The sequence below is a fragment of the Pongo pygmaeus genome, chromosome 18 (assembly GCF_028885625.2).
Source record: "Pongo pygmaeus isolate AG05252 chromosome 18, NHGRI_mPonPyg2-v2.0_pri, whole genome shotgun sequence".
Taxonomy (NCBI): Eukaryota; Metazoa; Chordata; class Mammalia; order Primates; family Hominidae; genus Pongo; species Pongo pygmaeus.
This window is the reverse complement of record NC_072391.2, coordinates 792663-809376: the sequence shown is the minus strand read 5'-3', so window position 1 is coordinate 809376 and position 16714 is coordinate 792663. Positions and strand designations below refer to the sequence as shown.

General features: G+C 65.3%; 4 protein-coding genes across 13 annotated transcripts; 2 read left to right on the top strand and 2 right to left on the bottom strand.

Annotated features, from left to right (window-relative positions):
- The first annotated feature begins 877 nt into the window (after nt 1–877).
- Nucleotides 878–6666, top strand: WDR24 (WD repeat domain 24). Its single transcript, XM_054455323.2, has 9 exons — nt 878–2173; nt 3575–3752; nt 3899–4571; nt 5072–5190; nt 5268–5389; nt 5475–5579; nt 5661–6001; nt 6084–6268; nt 6358–6666. Exons 1-9 carry the CDS (start codon nt 1693–1695, stop codon nt 6524–6526), a joined length of 2373 nt encoding a protein of 790 aa, XP_054311298.1. The 5' UTR covers nt 878–1692; the 3' UTR covers nt 6527–6666.
- Nucleotides 6667–6753: 87 nt separating this feature from the next.
- JMJD8 (jumonji domain containing 8) lies at nt 6754–9609 on the top strand. Of its 4 annotated transcripts, none has more exons than XM_054455324.2 (9): nt 6754–7049; nt 7128–7217; nt 7374–7422; nt 7502–7598; nt 7685–7753; nt 7842–7961; nt 8049–8116; nt 8196–8330; nt 8407–9609. In XM_054455324.2, exons 1-9 carry the CDS (start codon nt 6754–6756, stop codon nt 8485–8487), a joined length of 1005 nt encoding a protein of 334 aa, XP_054311299.2. In that variant the 3' UTR covers nt 8488–9609. The 4 variants fall into 4 exon arrangements, with proteins under 4 accessions (XP_054311299.2, XP_054311301.2, XP_054311303.2 ...); XM_054455325.2 differs by having other exon boundaries at nt 6910–7049; nt 8196–8325; XM_054455326.2 differs by lacking the exon at nt 7128–7217 and having other exon boundaries at nt 6840–7049.
- On the bottom strand, nt 8535–11241 carry STUB1 (STIP1 homology and U-box containing protein 1). 2 transcript variants are annotated; one of them, XM_054455330.2, is made up of 7 exons: nt 10600–11241; nt 9929–10127; nt 9676–9841; nt 9396–9483; nt 9200–9256; nt 8999–9115; nt 8535–8918 (listed from the first exon to the last, which is right to left on the bottom strand). In XM_054455330.2, the coding sequence occupies exons 1-7, from the start codon at nt 10756–10758 to the stop codon at nt 8793–8795; spliced, it is 912 nt and encodes a 303-aa protein (XP_054311305.1). In that variant the 5' UTR covers nt 10759–11241; the 3' UTR covers nt 8535–8792. The 2 variants fall into 2 exon arrangements, with proteins under 2 accessions (XP_054311305.1, XP_054311304.2); XM_054455329.2 differs by lacking the exon at nt 8535–8918 and having other exon boundaries at nt 9084–9483; nt 10600–11196.
- A 1832-nt stretch (nt 11242–13073) lies between these two features.
- On the bottom strand, nt 13074–16010 carry RHBDL1 (rhomboid like 1). Of its 6 annotated transcripts, none has more exons than XM_054455321.2 (8): nt 15514–16009; nt 14857–15018; nt 14464–14688; nt 14241–14389; nt 13959–14071; nt 13788–13888; nt 13648–13708; nt 13074–13566 (listed from the first exon to the last, which is right to left on the bottom strand). In XM_054455321.2, exons 1-8 carry the CDS (start codon nt 15550–15552, stop codon nt 13295–13297), a joined length of 1122 nt encoding a protein of 373 aa, XP_054311296.1. In that variant the 5' UTR covers nt 15553–16009; the 3' UTR covers nt 13074–13294. The 6 variants fall into 6 exon arrangements, with proteins under 6 accessions (XP_054311296.1, XP_054311297.1, XP_054311294.1 ...); XM_054455322.2 differs by having other exon boundaries at nt 14857–15015; XM_054455319.2 differs by having other exon boundaries at nt 13788–14071; nt 15514–16010.
- Between the last annotated feature and the right edge of the window lie 704 nt (nt 16011–16714).

Below are 16714 nucleotides of genomic sequence, written 5' to 3'. Positions count from 1 at the left end.
CAGGGAGGTCCTCTCTGTGGAGACGGCATCGCACATACAATGTCCCTGAGGCAGGAAAGGGCTTGGTGGGCTGGGAATGGGGGGTGGAGGCTGCTGTGGCTGGAGATACGCAGGGGAAGGCAGAGGCCAGGAGTTGGGGTTCATTCACAGCGTAGTGGGAGCTGCCAGAGGCCTCAGGCAGAAGATCTGGTGCCTGACTTCTGTGCGGGTTTCAGATCAAAGCGGAAAGACGGACCCAGGAAAGCCGTTGGGAGGCTGTTCCCGAGGTCCAGGAGTGAGGAAGGAGGGGAAGACTGGGGGCACTCGGAACTTGTCTAGGGATGACCAGACGTCATGATGGACCTGGGGATTAAAATAGGTGATGGCATTAAAATACTGAAATTGAGACTTAAAAAACAGGCCAGGCGCGGTGGCTCACACCTGCAATCCCAGCACTTCGGAAGGCTGACGCCAGAGGATCGCTTGAGTTCAGTAGTTTTAAGACCAGCCTGGCCAACATGGTGAAAACCCCTGTCTGCTAAAAATACAAAATTAGCCGGGCGTGGTGGCGGGCGCCTGTAGTGCCAGCTACCTGGGAGGCTGAGGCGGGAGAATCGCTTGAACCCGGAGGTGGAGGTTGCAGTGAGCCGAGGTCGCACCACTGTACTCCAGCCTGGGCGACAGAGCGAGACTCCGTTTAAATGAAAAATAAATAAATAAATAAATAAATAAATAAATAAACCACACAAGCACAGCACCGAAGCGCAATGACAACGCCCAGGGCGGCCCGCAGACCCCAATCCTGGGCCCCTCCTGGCCTCTGCCGACGCAGCTCCCTGACCCGGAACTTTCGTGGTGTCGGGCGAGAGTCTGTGTCCCCTTCCTGAGAGGGGCGGGTAAGAAAAGGACCACTTCCGGCGAGGGGCGGGAAAGACAGCGGCTTCCGGCGCGGCGGTTCCGGACAACAGTGCGCTTTTAGTAAAAGACTGGGGTTCGCGCGGGGGAGAAGGGCTGCCCTGGGCCCTCTGGTTCTCGTCCCGCAGCGTCCGCTCCCCCGCGCCACTGCGCCGGGGAACCTCTGCTGCGCTCCCGGGAACCCTGCACTCCGGGGTCGCCGGCTTCTCTCCTGCCTCCGGTCCCGCCACACATCTCGAGCTCCTTAAGTAGCTCAGTCCTTGCGGTCCCTCTGGGCCCTTCCCGCGTCTATCGCCTGAGTCCCCGGGCCCCTCTAGCCCTCTGTTCCCTCCCCTCTTTTGTTCCTCCCTAGAGCCCCGCCGCCCTCAGGGCTGACAGTGTGGACGGCGGGAGTCTCCTCGCTCCCCTGCTGGGATTGACTGACCGAGCGTTTAGTGACTGCCCAGATCTGGCTGATGGGGGGACCGAGAGGTGGCCTGGGCTGGGAATGTCCAGCTAGGGTCTTCCGTGGAAGTCAGACATGAAACTGACAGGCCTAAGGGAAGCTAGGGAGTACCCCTCACCGCTCAGCCAGGGTGATGGGCTGGACTGACGGACTCCAGTGAATTTGAGCTTGCCTGTCAGGCTGATTGGTTGATGGACAGCCCTGGACTGGCTCACTAAGACTGACCAGCCCGGGACCAAGCAGTTCTGGGGTCCCAACCTGGGTGGAAGGTCTGAACTGATGACCCACCCAGGCTGACCAGGCCAGCCCACCTCACTGACCTCCTGACCCCTGACCTCATCACCTGTGCAGCCATGGAGAAGATGTCCCGTGTGACCACAGCCCTGGGTGGCAGCGTGCTGACAGGCCGCACCATGCACTGCCACCTGGATGCTCCCGCCAATGCCATCAGTGTGTGCCGCGACGCAGCCCAGGTGGTCGTGGCAGGCCGTAGCATCTTCAAGATCTATGCCATCGAGGAGGAACAGTTTGTGGAGAAGCTGAACCTGCGTGTGGGGCGCAAGCCTTCGCTTAACCTGAGCTGTGCTGACGTGGTCTGGCACCAGATGGATGAGAACCTGCTGGCCACAGCAGCCACCAACGGCGTGGTCGTCACGTGGAACCTGGGCCGGCCCTCCCGCAACAAGCAGGACCAGCTGTTCACAGAACACAAGCGCACAGTAAACAAAGTCTGCTTCCACCCAACCGAAGCCCACGTGCTGCTCAGTGGCTCCCAGGATGGCTTCATGAAGTGCTTTGACCTCCGCAGAAAGGACTCTGTCAGCACCTTCTCCGGTGAGGCCACAGAGGCAGGTCAGGGCAGGTGGGCGTCTCTGCCAGTGCCCAGCCTGTCCATGCAGGTGGAAAAGGGCCCCGTGCATCAGAGGCCCTCAGGATCACTCCCAGTGGGCTTCCTCGGGGGGAAAGGGAATCGGCAGGGGAGGGATGGGGCGAGTCGGGCTGGACGGCGTGTGAGCTGGGGCAGTGAAGTGGGAAGAGGCAAGAGATGAGACCAGGTGAGGGATGAGGGGGGGCAGAGCCCCAGCGGTCTCCCAGCCAGCCTGGGTGGTGAGCAGAGAGCCACTGACTCCCTTCCCTCACGTCGGAGCTGCAGAGGCTGCCTCATAGCAGGAGATCTGCCAGGACTTCCAGGTTTCCTGGCCCAGGGAGGCAGAGGAGGTGGGTTTGCTGTCCAGTGCCCCGGGGCCCTTTTCCTAACAGGCTCAGCTCCCCGATGGCTGCCCTGAGCCAGCTCTCTCTTGTTCACCTGGAGGGGACTAGGTATGAAGCACAAGGCGGAGCCCTCAGGGGCCTCAGAGAATTTACAGGCCACTTAAGGCAGATCCTGGCAGGGCGCGGTGGCTCACGCCTGTAATCTCAGCACTTCGGGAGGCCGAGGCAGGCCGATCACGAGGTCAGGAGATTGAGACCATCCTAGCTAACACGGTGAAACCCCGTCTCTACTAAAAATACAAAACAAAAAATTAGCCGGGTGCAGTGGCACGCGCCTGTAATCCTAGCTACTCGGAAGGTTGGGGCAGGAGAATTGCTTGAATCCGGGAGGCGGAGGTTGCAGTGAGCCCAGATCATGCCACTTGCACTCCAGCCTGAGTGACAGAGAGACACTCTCTAAAAAAAAAGACAGATCCTGAGCTGCCTCCCCTGGAGGGCCCTGGAGGAAGGTTGGGCACCGCCCTTGAAGTCTCTTGGTGTGGTGGTCCCCTAGGGTGGACCTGGGCCCTGAGTCATCCAGTCCTTTGGGGCTGACCAGGCAGTTCCAGCTCCAGGGGAAGGGACTGGGCTGAGGCTGGGGCACCCTCCTCAGCACCTCCTTGGGTCTCCCACAGGGCCGTGGGAGTGGGCGATGGCTGGGTGGGTTCCTGTTCTCCCAGTGATCAGCTGCTGCATCCTGAGGCTGTACCACAGCTTTGCTCATGGACCGATGCAGAATGCAGAATCTAGGGCAAATGACGCCCGGGAGTATGTGTTAAAAATCACGTGGTGTCCTGCTCCCGGGCCCAGGCTCTTGTGACTGTGTGGCTGCTTCCTTGGGCAGATCTTGGGGATGTCTGCTCTACCCTCTGGGCCTCTGTTCTGGGCCGCAGGCAGGTGTGTGACACCATGCCACAGCTGTTCTGAGGGTGCACCTCGTGGGCCAGCCCCGTCACTTCCCCTGCATCGACCTCCTGCCTGCAGGCCAGTCTGAGAGCGTGCGGGACGTGCAGTTCAGTATCCGGGACTACTTCACCTTCGCCTCCACCTTCGAGAACGGCAATGTGCAGCTCTGGGACATCCGGCGTCCCGACCGGTGCGAGAGGATGTTCACAGCCCACAATGGACCCGTCTTCTGCTGCGACTGGCACCCCGAGGACAGGTGTGGCATGGGGGTGCAGGGGGCAGTAGGTTGACAGTAAGCTCTCACTGCCTCAGACCCATGAGACAGTCCGGAGCAGCAGAGCTGGGGGGTCCCTTCTCTGCAGGAAAGGCCACTCAGGGTTTGGGTGGCCCTTCTTCCCACAGGGGCTGGTTGGCCACAGGAGGGCGGGACAAGATGGTGAAGGTCTGGGACATGACTACGCACCGTGCCAAGGAGATGCACTGTGTGCAGACCATCGCCTCGGTGGCCCGTGTGAAGTGGCGGCCAGAGTGCCGCCACCACCTGGCCACGTGCTCCATGATGGTGGACCACAACATCTACGTTTGGGATGTGCGCCGGCCCTTCGTGCCAGCTGCCATGTTTGAGGAACACCGAGACGTCACCACGGGAATCGCCTGGCGCCACCCCCACGACCCCTCCTTCCTGCTGTCTGGCTCCAAGGACAGCTCGCTGTGCCAGCACCTGTTCCGCGACGCCAGCCAGCCCGTCGAGCGCGCCAACCCCGAGGGCCTCTGCTACGGCCTCTTCGGGGACCTGGCCTTCGCCGCCAAGGAGAGCCTCGTGGCTGCCGAGTCAGGGCGCAAGCCCTACACTGGCGACCGGCGCCACCCCATCTTCTTTAAGCGCAAGCTGGACCCTGCCGAGCCCTTCGCAGGCCTCGCCTCCAGCGCCCTCAGTGTCTTTGAGACGGAGCCAGGTGGCGGCGGCATGCGCTGGTTTGTGGACACAGCTGAGCGTTACGCGCTGGCTGGCCGGCCACTGGCCGAGCTCTGTGACCACAACGCAAAGGTGGCTCGAGAGCTTGGTCGCAACCAGGTAGGCAGGTGCCGAGCCTGGGGGGCCCAGGGCCAGGGCCTCAGGGCAGGGGCTGGTTCCTCCATCAGCTGCGCCCACCCCACCTCAAGCTCCGCAATGGACTCCAGCCAGTCGCACCAACAGCCCTTGCCTTGGTAGCTGAGGGTGTCAGGATCACACAGGGCCAGGGCTCCAGGGTGGGCCAGACCTGGGACTGTCCTCTGTGGGCGGGGGTCTCTGTTCTTCCCCCTTGCTTCTGGAGCTCTCCAGGCACCAGCAGCGGTGGAGCCGTGAGCTGTCGTTCCCATACCCATCTCTACCTGCCCCGCAAGTCCCCACTGCCCAATTCTGTTTTCCTCTGTGCTGCACGGCGGCCTCAGCTTTCCTACCTAGGGTGGGCCTGGACATTGGGTACCGACGGCGGCTCAATGCTGAGGGCTTGTGACCATCCAGGCAGAGGGGGACCTGCATGGGGTGCTGGGTGTCCAGGACGCCCACAAGTGACCAGTGCCCGCCCCTAGGTGGCGCAAACGTGGACCATGCTGCGGATCATCTACTGCAGCCCTGGGCTAGTGCCCACTGCAAACCTCAACCACAGTGTGGGCAAGGGTGGCTCCTGTGGCCTGCCGCTCATGAACAGGTAGATGCCGGGGGCAGCTCTCCCCAGGGGCTGGGGCTGCTCGAGCCCACCCACCCATGGGCCCTTCCTGCCCCCAGTTTCAACCTGAAGGATATGGCCCCAGGGTTGGGCAGTGAGACGCGGCTGGACCGCAGCAAAGGAGATGCACGGAGCGACACAGTTCTGCTCGACTCCTCGGCCACACTCATCACCAATGAGGGTAGGCTGGGGTGGGTAGGAGTGCTGATGGGAGAGGGGTGGGGGTGTCCCAGAGGACCCTGAATGCCCGCCCCATTGTCGGGCAGATAACGAGGAAACCGAGGGCAGCGACGTACCTGCCGACTACCTGCTGGGTGACGTGGAAGGTGAGGAGGACGAGCTGTACCTGCTGGATCCGGAACACGCGCACCGTGAGTGGGGGTCCGGGCAGGGTGGGGTTCAGAGGCGGATGGAGGACAGACTCAGAGCCTCCGCTGGTCCCTGCCTTCCAGCCGAGGACCCTGAGTGCGTGCTGCCGCAGGAGGCCTTTCCACTGCGCCACGAGATCGTGGACACGCCTCCCGGGCCCGAGCACCTGCAGGACAAGGCCGACTCCCCACACGTGAGCGGCAGCGAGGCGGATGTGGCCTCCCTGGCCCCCGTGGACTCCTCTTTCTCGCTCCTGTCTGTCTCACACGCGCTCTACGACAGCCGCCTGCCGCCCGACTTCTTCGGCGTGCTGGTGCGCGACATGCTGCACTTCTACGCTGAGCAGGGCGACGTGCAGATGGCTGTGTCTGTGCTCATCGTCCTGGGTGAACGCGTGCGCAAGGACATCGACGAGCAGACCCAGGTGTGTGGTGGGCGGGGCCTCCCCCCTCTGCAGCCCCGCCCCTGGCACCCAGATCCTGACTGCCGGGCGCTCCCTCCCCCAGGAGCACTGGTACACTTCCTACATCGACCTGCTGCAGCGCTTCCGCCTCTGGAACGTGTCCAACGAGGTGGTCAAGCTGAGCACCAGCCGCGCCGTTAGCTGCCTCAACCAGGCCTCCACCACCCTGCACGTCAACTGCAGCCACTGCAAGCGGCCCATGAGCAGCCGGGGATGGGTCTGCGATAGGTGGGGCAGCGGGGTCGGGAGGTGGGGCAGGGGCCTGCAGGCAGCGCAGCAGCCCCCGCTGAGGCGCCCTCCCTCCTACTCGCCCCCAGGTGCCACCGCTGCGCCAGCATGTGTGCCGTCTGCCACCACGTAGTCAAGGGTCTGTTCGTGTGGTGCCAGGGCTGCAGCCACGGCGGCCACCTGCAGCACATCATGAAGTGGCTGGAAGGCAGCTCCCACTGTCCCGCAGGCTGCGGCCACCTCTGCGAGTACTCCTGACGGGGCATCTGCTGGGCTTGCCTGGGGCCCGGGGACCTGACGGCCCGGGCGGCCGCGTGCAGAACCCCGCCTGGTCTTGTGCCCGAGACGGGCGAAGGCTGTAACTTGAGACCTCAATAAAGGAAGTAGAGCCGCTGTCAGCACTGCGTGTCACCCCATAGCGCGGCGGGCTCGCCGTATGTCCGCGGTGCGGCTGGCGGGCGGGGGCTTTCGGCGGGGTTGTCGCCATGGTAACCGGCGACGCCAATAGTCGCAATCGGGGCGGCCTTCTCAGTGCCTCCCGTAGAGGCCTCTTCCGGGGCGGGCCAAAGGCGGTCATTTCCGGGGTCCATCCCAGTCCCCGGCCGTTGCCACGACGACGAAGCTGCCGGCCAATGGCTGGCGGACGGGCCCAAGGTTCCCGGCGTGCAGTGCGGCTGCCTGAGGGCGGCAGGCTCATGGCGCAGGCGTCTCAGCTGCTCGCGCTTTGGGCGCTGGCGGCTGTGGCTCTACCCGGCTCCGGGGCGGAGGGCGACGGCGGGTGGTGAGCGGCCCGGGAGGGGCCGGGCGGTGGGGTCACGTGCGGCGGGCGGGGCGCGGGCTGACCCAGCTGTGCCCGCAGGCGCCCGGGCGGGCCGGGGGCCGTGGCGGAGGAGGAGCGCTGCACGGTGGAGCGTCGGGCCGACCTCACCTACGCGGAGTTCGTGCAGCAGTACGTGCGCCCTTGATCGCGGAGGTCGCGTCTTGTTCACCCGCCTGCCTGCCCGGACCGCCCAAGGCCGCCTTCCCCTGACTTCGCGCGCGCGTGTGGCGTTGGGGCTGCGAGGGTGGCGGTCGGGCCTGGCCGCGATTCTGCCCTTCTTTCCAGGTACGCCTTCGTCAAGCCCGTCATCCTGCAGGGACTCACGGACAACTCGGTGAGCGCGTGCCCGTCCGTCCCCGGCCACTCTCGCCCGTGCTGGGCCCGGCCACTAAGCCCCCTCTCCGCACCCGCAGAGGTTCCGGGCCCTGTGCTCCCGCGAAAGGTTGCTGGCTTCGTTTGGGGACAGAGTGGTCCGGCTGAGCACCGCCAACACCTACTCCTACCACAAAGGTAAGCGGCCCCACCCCTGCGGCCCGTCCATTTACTAACACCCGGGCGGCTGGACCAGACGGTCCTGACCCGTCTCTTTCCTGTAGTGGACTTGCCCTTCCAGGAGTACGTGGAGCAGCTGCTGCACCCCCAGGACCCCACCTCCCTGGGCAATGGTGAGTCAGCCCTAGGCGGCGGTAGGGGGTGGGGACGCTTCGAGTCTCCAGGTGCCAGGATCCCTGTCCCCACCGTCTCTGTTGGCAGACACCCTGTACTTCTTCGGGGACAACAACTTCACCGAGTGGGCCTCTCTTTTTCGGCACTACTCCCCACCCCCATTTGGCCTGCTGGGAACCGCTCCAGCTTACAGCTTTGGAATCGCAGGTGGGTGCTTCTTGGGACTGGGGAGGACTGAGGTTTCTGACGGTGGGTACAAAATGGGTTGGTCACCAGGTGCTCATAACCCCACAGGAGCTGGCTCGGGGGTGCCCTTCCATTGGCATGGGCCCGGGTACTCAGAGGTGATCTACGGTCGTAAGGTCAGCACGGGGTGGGGGTTGAGGCTTGGGGCTCGCTGACCAAAATGGGCAAGGGTGACAGTGCTGCTTGTGCCCCCAGCGCTGGTTCCTTTACCCACCTGAGAAGACGCCAGAGTTCCACCCCAACAAGACCACGCTGGCCTGGCTCCGGGACACATACCCAGCCCTGCCACCGTCTGCACGGCCCCTGGAGTGTACCATCCGGGCTGGTGAGGTCAGTGGCTGGCAGGAGGGCCAAGCCAGGCCAGAGGCCCAGAGCTAATCTCTGCTGCACTCCCTTCCTCCACCAGGTGCTGTACTTCCCCGACCGCTGGTGGCATGCTACGCTCAACCTTGACACCAGCGTCTTCATCTCCACCTTCCTCGGCTAGCCAAAACAGCTGGCAGGCCTGCCTGTCACACACCGGCACGTCCCACCTCGTGCTCACGGATTTTATTACACAGATAGTGGCAGCAGTGGCCTCAGCCCAGCCCACCCTCACCTGCTTTTCCAGCCCACAAAGGGGGACGATCACAGCCCAGCAAGAGCGATGCTGAGAGGGGGAACAGTCCAAAGTCCAACAGCAGAACTTGGGGGGAAGGGGTTGGGGTGGCCAGGAACACAAACTATGTACAGGGGCCGGGGGCTTCTGCCCAGGGCTCCCCTGGACCAGGATGCCAGGCAGGGCAGGGAACCTCAGTAGTCCTCCACCCAGCCATTCTCAGAGATGAATGCATCAATAACCTCCTTCATAGCCAGGTTGGGGATGAGCTGTTCCTGGGTCAGGGGGCTCCGGGTCACAGGGTCAAAATGACCCACACGCTGTAGTAACAAGAAGGGCAGAGGGAGTCATGGGGCCCAGGACCATGCCACTGGCCCTGCTCCCGCAGCCGCAGCCTCACCTGCAAGTGTTCCTCGATGTCTTTGCGGTCGTAGGTGATGCCACTGGGCGTGATGCACGGTTCCCGCATCAGCTCAAAGCTGATCTTACCACACAGGTAGTCGGGGATGTCTCGCTTCTGCGGCACAGGGGCACATGGTCAGAGGCTGGAAAGGGGCACTGCTCCAGCACCTGCCACCCATTGGCAGCAAGCGACACTCACCTTCCTCTTCTCGTCCACCTGAGAAAAGAGCTCGTCCATGTCCGCCATGTACTTGTCCTGTGAAGAGTTGAGTGCTGCGCTTGGGGGAGACACCCAACCTCCCTCCTCCATGGGGCACAGACCCAACACAAGGCGGGGATGCTTCCACGCCACGTGCACACACACAGACCCACATGTGGGTGGGGGGCATCCTCACGTGCTTGGCCTCAATGCAGGCCTGCTGGGCCCGGACGTGGCTGTCGTCCTCATCACCCTCGTGGTTTCGCTGGCATTCTTCCAGCTCCCTGGGGGTTGACCAGGAGCCGGTCGGAGATGGACCTGGCTAGATGTCTGACCACACCCCAACCTCAGGGCTAACATCCACACTGCTTCCCCACATTTCCTGCTTGCCAGTAAAGCCTTCGATAAACGCTCGTGTTGGGAGTCGGTGATTCAGAATTATCCCAAGACAGGGCGGTCTGGGGTGAGGGTCCCACCTCTCACGCTCCGCGGCAATGAGCCTGGAGAGGTAGGAGTGCAACTCGCTCTCCTGGTGGATGCGCCGCTCCTCAATACTGTTCCAGCGCTTCTTCTTCGCGATTCGAAGAGCGCTGGGGATGTCGTCCCCGAAGTTCAGCCGCTGCTCCTTGGCCAGGCTGTAAGCTGGGGAACGGGGGCTTCAGGTCACTCTCTGGCCAGTCCACCCGCCTGGCCCCAGGAGCCCCACAACCGGGCAGCTTGTCAGCCAACCTCGCTGCAGATTGGCGATGGCCTCATCATAGCTCTCCATCTCCAGCTGGCACTGCCCCAGGAAGAAGTGCGCCTTCACAGACTGCCCGTCCAGCTCCAGGGCGCGCCGGCAGTCGGCCAGGGCCTGCTCGTGCTGCTGCATCTTCAGGTAGCACAAGGCCCGGTTGGTGTAATACACGGCCACCAGCGGGTTCCGGGTCTAGGGACCAAGGCCGGGCCAGCCGCATGAGGGCGTAGGCTCAGCGTGCCCCCTCTGACCCACGGCCCGTCCCAGCTTCTGCGCTCTGGCTAGAATCAAGAAACTAGGTTTCTCAGTTGTCAAAGCCCCTGGGTCCAAGAACCTGCGCACAGTAGAGTACTGGCTGAGCCTATCCGCTAGACTCCACTTGGTTTTGTAAAGTTTTCCAAATCTTTGGAGAGTCCGGGCTTTGGACCTGGGGTCCTCAAGGGGCCAGGGCCCCTGCCCTCCCCCGCCACCCGGCCGGCCTCCATCCAGCATCCCACCCTCGTTCTCCGGCACCCGGCGCTGGGCTCGAGAACCACGGCTGGGCTTTGGGAGCCCAGGACACGCCCCGCAAAGGAGCCAAACCCTCGGTGGGGCCGGCCGGGCGCGGGCCCGGCCCTCCCCAGCACCGCCGCCGCCGCCGCCCTCCCCGCGCGGGCGCACTCACGATCGCGCGGCCGTAGCAGGCTGCCGCCTCCGGGTACTTTCGGCCCACGAACAGACGGTTGCCCTGCTCCTTGAGCTCCTGCGCGCTCGGGCTCTTCTCGGGGCTTCCGCCGCCAGCGCCCAGCCGTGCGCCGCCCTCCTTCTCCTCCTTGCCCTTCATGGCGCCGCGCGGCACGGCCTGGGCTGCGCTCCCAAGCTCCGCGCCTCGCGGCCCAGCGCCCGCAGCCGGAGCCCCGCAGCCCGAGCCCGCGATCCGCTTGGGCCCGGCCCAGCTCCGCCGCCGGAACTTCCGGCCGGGGGCGGGACCAGCGGGGACGCACGCGTGGGGGCGAGTGGGGCCGCGCGTGCGCCCAACCAGCCTGGACGGGGACACTGGGCCCGCGACGTCGGGGGCTGGGAGGAACGCTCCAGTTCCCTGTCCCCGCGCTCTTAAGGGTCGGCGTTCGCGTAGGCCCTGGCCCGCCCTGCTGAGGTCTCTTCGGAACCGTCCTCGGCTTCGGCCGCCACACACATTCGACTTTCCCAGTGAGATGCCTTACTTGGTTCGCTGAGGGCGCGCTCCCCCAACAGCCTGTCCCGAACACCTGGGGTTCCGCCCCCGTCCCAACGCGCAGAGACCCCTCCCCCGGCAGCCGGCCCCATCCAGAGGCCCCGCCCCCGGCAGCCGTCCCCGCCCCCGGCAGCCGTCCCCGCCCCCAGCAGCCGTCCCCGCCCCCGGCAGCCGTCCCCGCCCCCAGCAGCCGTCCCATCCACAGAGGACCCGCCCCCAGCAGCCGTCCCATCCACAGAGGCCCCGCCCCCAGCAGCCGTCCCATCCAGAGGCCCCGCCCCCAGCAGCCGTCCCGTCCACAGAGGCCCCGCCCCCAGCAGCCCGCCCCATCCGCAGAGGCCCCGCCCCCAGCAGCCGGTCCCATCCGCAGAGGCCCCAACCCCAAGCAGCTGCCCCCGCCCCTCCGCGTGAACATAGCGACTTCCCACGCGCTGTGGGGTGTGAGGACCCCAGTCGCTGGGCTGCCATTCTGGAGCGCCACGAGAGGTGCTACGGGCGCGAGCGAGCCCCCGAGGGCGGCTGGAAGCCCTGGACTGTTGGTAGAGTGGAAAGGGATAAAGGGATCGGTGGGGCGAGCGTCCCCCGTGGCCGGACCTCCCCTCACCGCCCTTCCTCAGGTATCGGGAAGAGTTGCCAGCGGCCAACAGGGGCAGAGCAGAGAAGCATGTGACAGGGAGCTGGAGCGGCTGCCGGCCTGGAAGCTGACTGTGAAGGGCGGCCCGCCCCGAGGGCAGGGCCTCCGTAGGGCGGGTCTTCATTGGGGCGTGGCATCGGCGGGGCGGGTGTCTCCAGTGGGGGCGGGGCCGCCCTGGTGGGTCCAGCACCCCAGGCACCCTGACCTGGCCTCCCACAGAGGGGCGCTTCCGGCCACGTCTGCAGCAGCTGGTGGCCACCAATCCCCCTGAGCTGGGTGTGCACTGTTCGACCGCCACCTTCTGCCTCCTGCCAGATGTGGGGGCTGCAGGCACTGAGCTGTGTGCCCTCTGCGGTGTGGGCCCACCACAGCCTCGGGTGAGTTGGGTGGGCACGACTTGGGTACACAGGCGTTCTTGTCTGTGAAGCGGGAGTCTGGGCCCTTGCGTGTCGCTAGGAGCAGGAACCATAGGGCCCTGGGCTGCTGGGAGCAGGGTCTTCCAGAGCTTGTCCTGATGGGGTGTCTGGCTGCTTCTCCTCGCTGTTCACAGCAGTCCTGGCAGCTGGAGCTCCAGAGATGGACGCCTTCATGTCAGATGAGGCAGTGGCCCCAGTGCCCGGCCTGCTGGCCCCACAGTACACCCTCAGGTACTACCTGCTGTACCTGGGCCAGGTTCAAGAGCGGGTCACAGCTCTGAGCCAAAGGGAATGAACTCTGTGTGGGCAGGTTGGGGTGGCTCGTGCCCCTGGGCCTGAGTCCGTGTGCCCCTCCCTAGCCAGTGCCTCAGGACAGTGGACTCCCTACCTAGTGGAGACAGCGCTGTGGACCTGGGCTGTGGGGCAGAGGCTGTGGCCAGACCTGCTGCCCAACCTTGGCCCCAGCCTGGCCACCCACGAGGATGCTAGGCCAGCCAAGAAGCATGGAACCCAGGCCGAGTGAACTCGGCTATAGCCCAGGCCTGCTCACCTGCCACACAACCTCAGGCCTCCGGGTCTCACTGCACGGCAGGGAGGCTGAAGAGGAGGCTGGCCACTATGGGAGCTCAATAAACACTTCCCAAACTCACGCCTGATCACACACCCAGCCTGACCACACACCCAGCCCCCAGCCATCCCGGGTGCCCCCAACTCCCACAGACACAGCACCTGTGGCCCAGGAACAACTCCCACGCCTGACCCCAGGTGCAGAGATGCACAAGGAGGGAAGTCCAGGCCCTCGTGGTGGGGAGGGCCGTCACGGTCTGTTCAGCAGGTGTGGGGGCCCTGACAAGTCGTCTCCAGAGCCCGGGACAGCCCCTGGTGCTGTGTAAAATATTTATTAATTATCCAAAAAGGCTCAGACGGCAAGTCCTGGGGGTAGGGGGGTGGCTGGAACAGGGTCTCCTTTGAGGCCACCCACACCCAAGGGGCACAGCAGCCCTGAGACGTCCGTTCACAAAGGGCAGACGTGAAGGCCCCAGGTGGGCGGCCACCACATGCCCGAGCCCTGGCCTGTGCAGCCTCAGGTAGCCGGTCAGGGCGGTGGGGGGATGTGGGCGCCCAGCAGGTCGTAGGCGAAGACGTTCCAGAAGACGGCGAAGAGCAGGAAGGTGCCGTAGGCCAGCAGCACCACCCACCAGCCGCACTGGTCCCGCAGGCGCTCCTCGTAACTCCGCAGGATGGTCAGGCCCATGCTCACCCCCACCACCGCTCCTGCCAGGTGCGCCATGAAGCTGGGCTGTGGGCCCGAGGCGGGCAGCGGCGGGGAGAAGCGCAGCCACACGGCCCGGCCCACCTCGGAGCTCACTGCAGAGGGACGCGGCAGGTGGGAGGTGCCCTGGCTACAGGCCGAGAGGCCCCCCGGCCCTCCCCCCAGCCCCTACTCACTGCACACCAAGGCCAGCACCATCCTCAGCAACTTGTAGGGACATCTCATCCCAGCCCAGTTCTATGGGGGTGTGCAGACGAGAAGCGGTGAGGCTCACCTGGGGCCCCTCCCCACGCCCCCCACCGGGCAGGCCCGTTACCATGACAACGTTGGCCAGGTGTGCCGAGCACAGGGCGTAGACCCCGCCGGAGCCTCCCACCACCGGGGCCCGCATGTCGGTGATGGAGACGGTTAGGGAGCCTGTGTGAGCAAGCGGCGGGTGAGGGTGCAGCCGGCCAGGGCAGGGGGCGGGGGTGCGCGCCTGCCTCACCTGCCAGCACGCCTGCCAGGTAGAGCAGGCTGATGCGGAGCAGGCCGTGCACCATCTCCAGAGGCACCCCGATCATCAGCTGCAGGAGGGCGTTGAACCCCAGCTGCTCCAGCCTGGCCACACGGAAGCAAACGGGTACGAAGGGTGGGGTCAGCCATCCGGCCCCACCCCCAGCCATCGTCTCAAGTTGCTGCACCTGCCTTGGGGCTAAGCCTTTCTGATGTAATGGCAGATTGGGGCGGGGCGGGGGGGCGGAGCTCACCGGGCAGCAGTGCTACTCACCCAACGTGCATGAACATGTAGGTGAGGAAGCGCCAGGCGCGGGCGCGGTGCCCGGGGTGGTACACGAGGGGGCTCTTCATGTACTCAGGGTGGTAGGTCTGCAGCACCCACTTGTTGAGGCGGGCCCCGTAGCACAGGAACACGATGATCTGGGGACACGAGTGTTAGGCTGGTCATGGTCAGGAGCGCGGGAGGCTCCCGGGGCAGCGGCTGGGGGGCCCACCTGGGCAAGGGTGACCGAGGCCATGAACACGGGGGGTGGGCAGCTGCGGTGACGGTAGAAGTACCAGCGGCGGTCCACCTCACAAGGCAGGATCTCATAGGCCACGTAACGCACAAACCGCTTGTAGACACCTAGGCCTGGCTCGTCCAGCAGCCCGTCCCGGGGCAGTGCCCGCTGTCCATTAGCAATGGCCCGCTTGAAACTGCTGGAGCGCTTGCTGCTGATCTGGGGGCAGGGGCCTGAGTGTGAGCCACGGACCTCCCCATGGCACCCCTGCCTGTGAGGCTCACCCAGCTCCCCGCATCCACAAGCCCCCCCACAGTGAGGAGCTGCCTGCCCGCCTCCTCTGGCCAGGACACCGTGCCCCTGCCACCTGCCCACCGTGGCACTGACCAGGTCCACCAGCTCCTGGTAGCAGACCTGGCCCTGCTCGTTGCTCTGAGCCAGGGCCACCAGCATGTCCAGCTTGGCCGGGTCCAGGGGCAGCTCATGGCTGTGCACCAGGCCAGCGAAGGTGTCTGCACCGATGAAGCCTGTGTTCTCGGGGTCCAGCTGCTGCAGTGAGGAGCCGCCGGCCAAAGCCTGAGTGCGGGCCCGACTCCTGGACCAAAGGGCTGGGCCAGGCTAGCTGGGAGCATCAGGCTCAGGCTCCCAGCACTTTTGGGACAGGGGCCCCGTGCCTGCCTGTTCCCTGGGACCCTGCTTGATCCCAGGAGCTGGCAGGGCACTGGTTTCTGGGTCCCAGTCCTCCAGCTCCTCAGTTGTTTCCCCCGTCTTCCACCCTACCCATCCTGGAAGGCGAGGGCCAAGGTCCAAGACCAGCCAGCTGCCCGCCCTCTCTCCCTCCCCCCGACTCTCCCTTCTCCAGCCAGGAGCCCTGGTCCACTCAGCCCTCTCCTGGGGTCCCAGACACAGGGGCCAAGGTCGTGCAGGGATGAGGTAGGTACTGAGCGGGGCTTTCGGGGAGCTCGGTCCCGCACAAGCTCAGCTCAGCGGCAGGAGGGCCGCATTGGGGGCGGTGCCAGCTCCCCAGACCACCCCCCGACGCACCTGCTCCTGGATGAGCTGCAGCAGCGAGCTCCTGTCCATAGAGCCTGGCCGGGGGCCGGGGTCCGGGGTCGGCGGCCGCGGCCGGGAGGGGCTGCTCTGCGGACGACTCCGCTCCGCCCCAGCCGGCCCGCTCCGCCCGCTCCGCTCGGCGCCGCGCTTGGGCCGCGTCACCGAGTCGCCCGCCTGCCCGCCCCTGCCGCACACGCCGCCACGCGCGGCCAAGACACGCGCGCACACTGCACGCGGACGCACACCCCGGACAGGAACCGCCTCCAGCTAGCACCGCGTCTCAGCGCCGGCCCCCACCCCCGCTCTGGCGCAGCTCCAGCACATTGGACTACCTCCACGGCAGCCGCTAGTAAATGGAGGCACAGGAGTGGGGGCACCTAAAACCCCCCATGCAAGACCGTTCGCCTTCTCACAGCCTTCCTGGGCTCAGGCCTGTGAGGATGTCACCTCCTCCAGGAAGCCTTCCCTGACCACTGCTTGCTGTCCCCCCCTCCCCCCCTCCAGGCTGACCCAGTACTCCCTGCGGTTCATGTTCCCACCGGCTGGAGCTCCTTGCTTGCAGCAGACACACCCCCTCCCCCCGCCCCCCCACCTAGCACAGCAGCAAGGAAGTCCCTCGCCCTGCATGGCCACTACAGCCACCTCTTAGGAGGAAGACGCTGCTGCAGCCACCTTGGCTCCGACGACCAAGCCCAGCCCACTTGTCCACGCCCAGCCCACTTGTCCACGCCCTGGGCTGGAGGACCCTGACTGCTCTTGCAACTCCATGCAGGACAGCAAAACCTCCCGCCCTAAGGCGGCGCCAGGGCTGGGCACAAGGGGCTTTCTGACACAGAGTGGAACCCCCAGGGGGCAGGGTGCAGTTGGAATGAGGGGACCTGCTCCTGGGAAGGTGGGCCAACCCCTCCACAATGGAGGTGACAGATAAGACACATGTAACAGATAAGACACATGTGACTATGGCAGCCCCTGCAAGGGCCACTCAGAGGGCTCCTCCTAGGGTTGCAGTGGTCCCAGAAGGCAGGCCATAGGGTACAGCGGGCTCAAATACCATCAGTCGAGAGGGACCTCAGGGGCCAATGCCACAAGCTCCAAGTTAGGGCCTGTGTGGGCCAGGACTTGGGAAGGGGCCCCACCTACCACTCCCTAAAGGCAGACAAGGGAGGTGGGGACCAGGCCTTCCGATACGTGT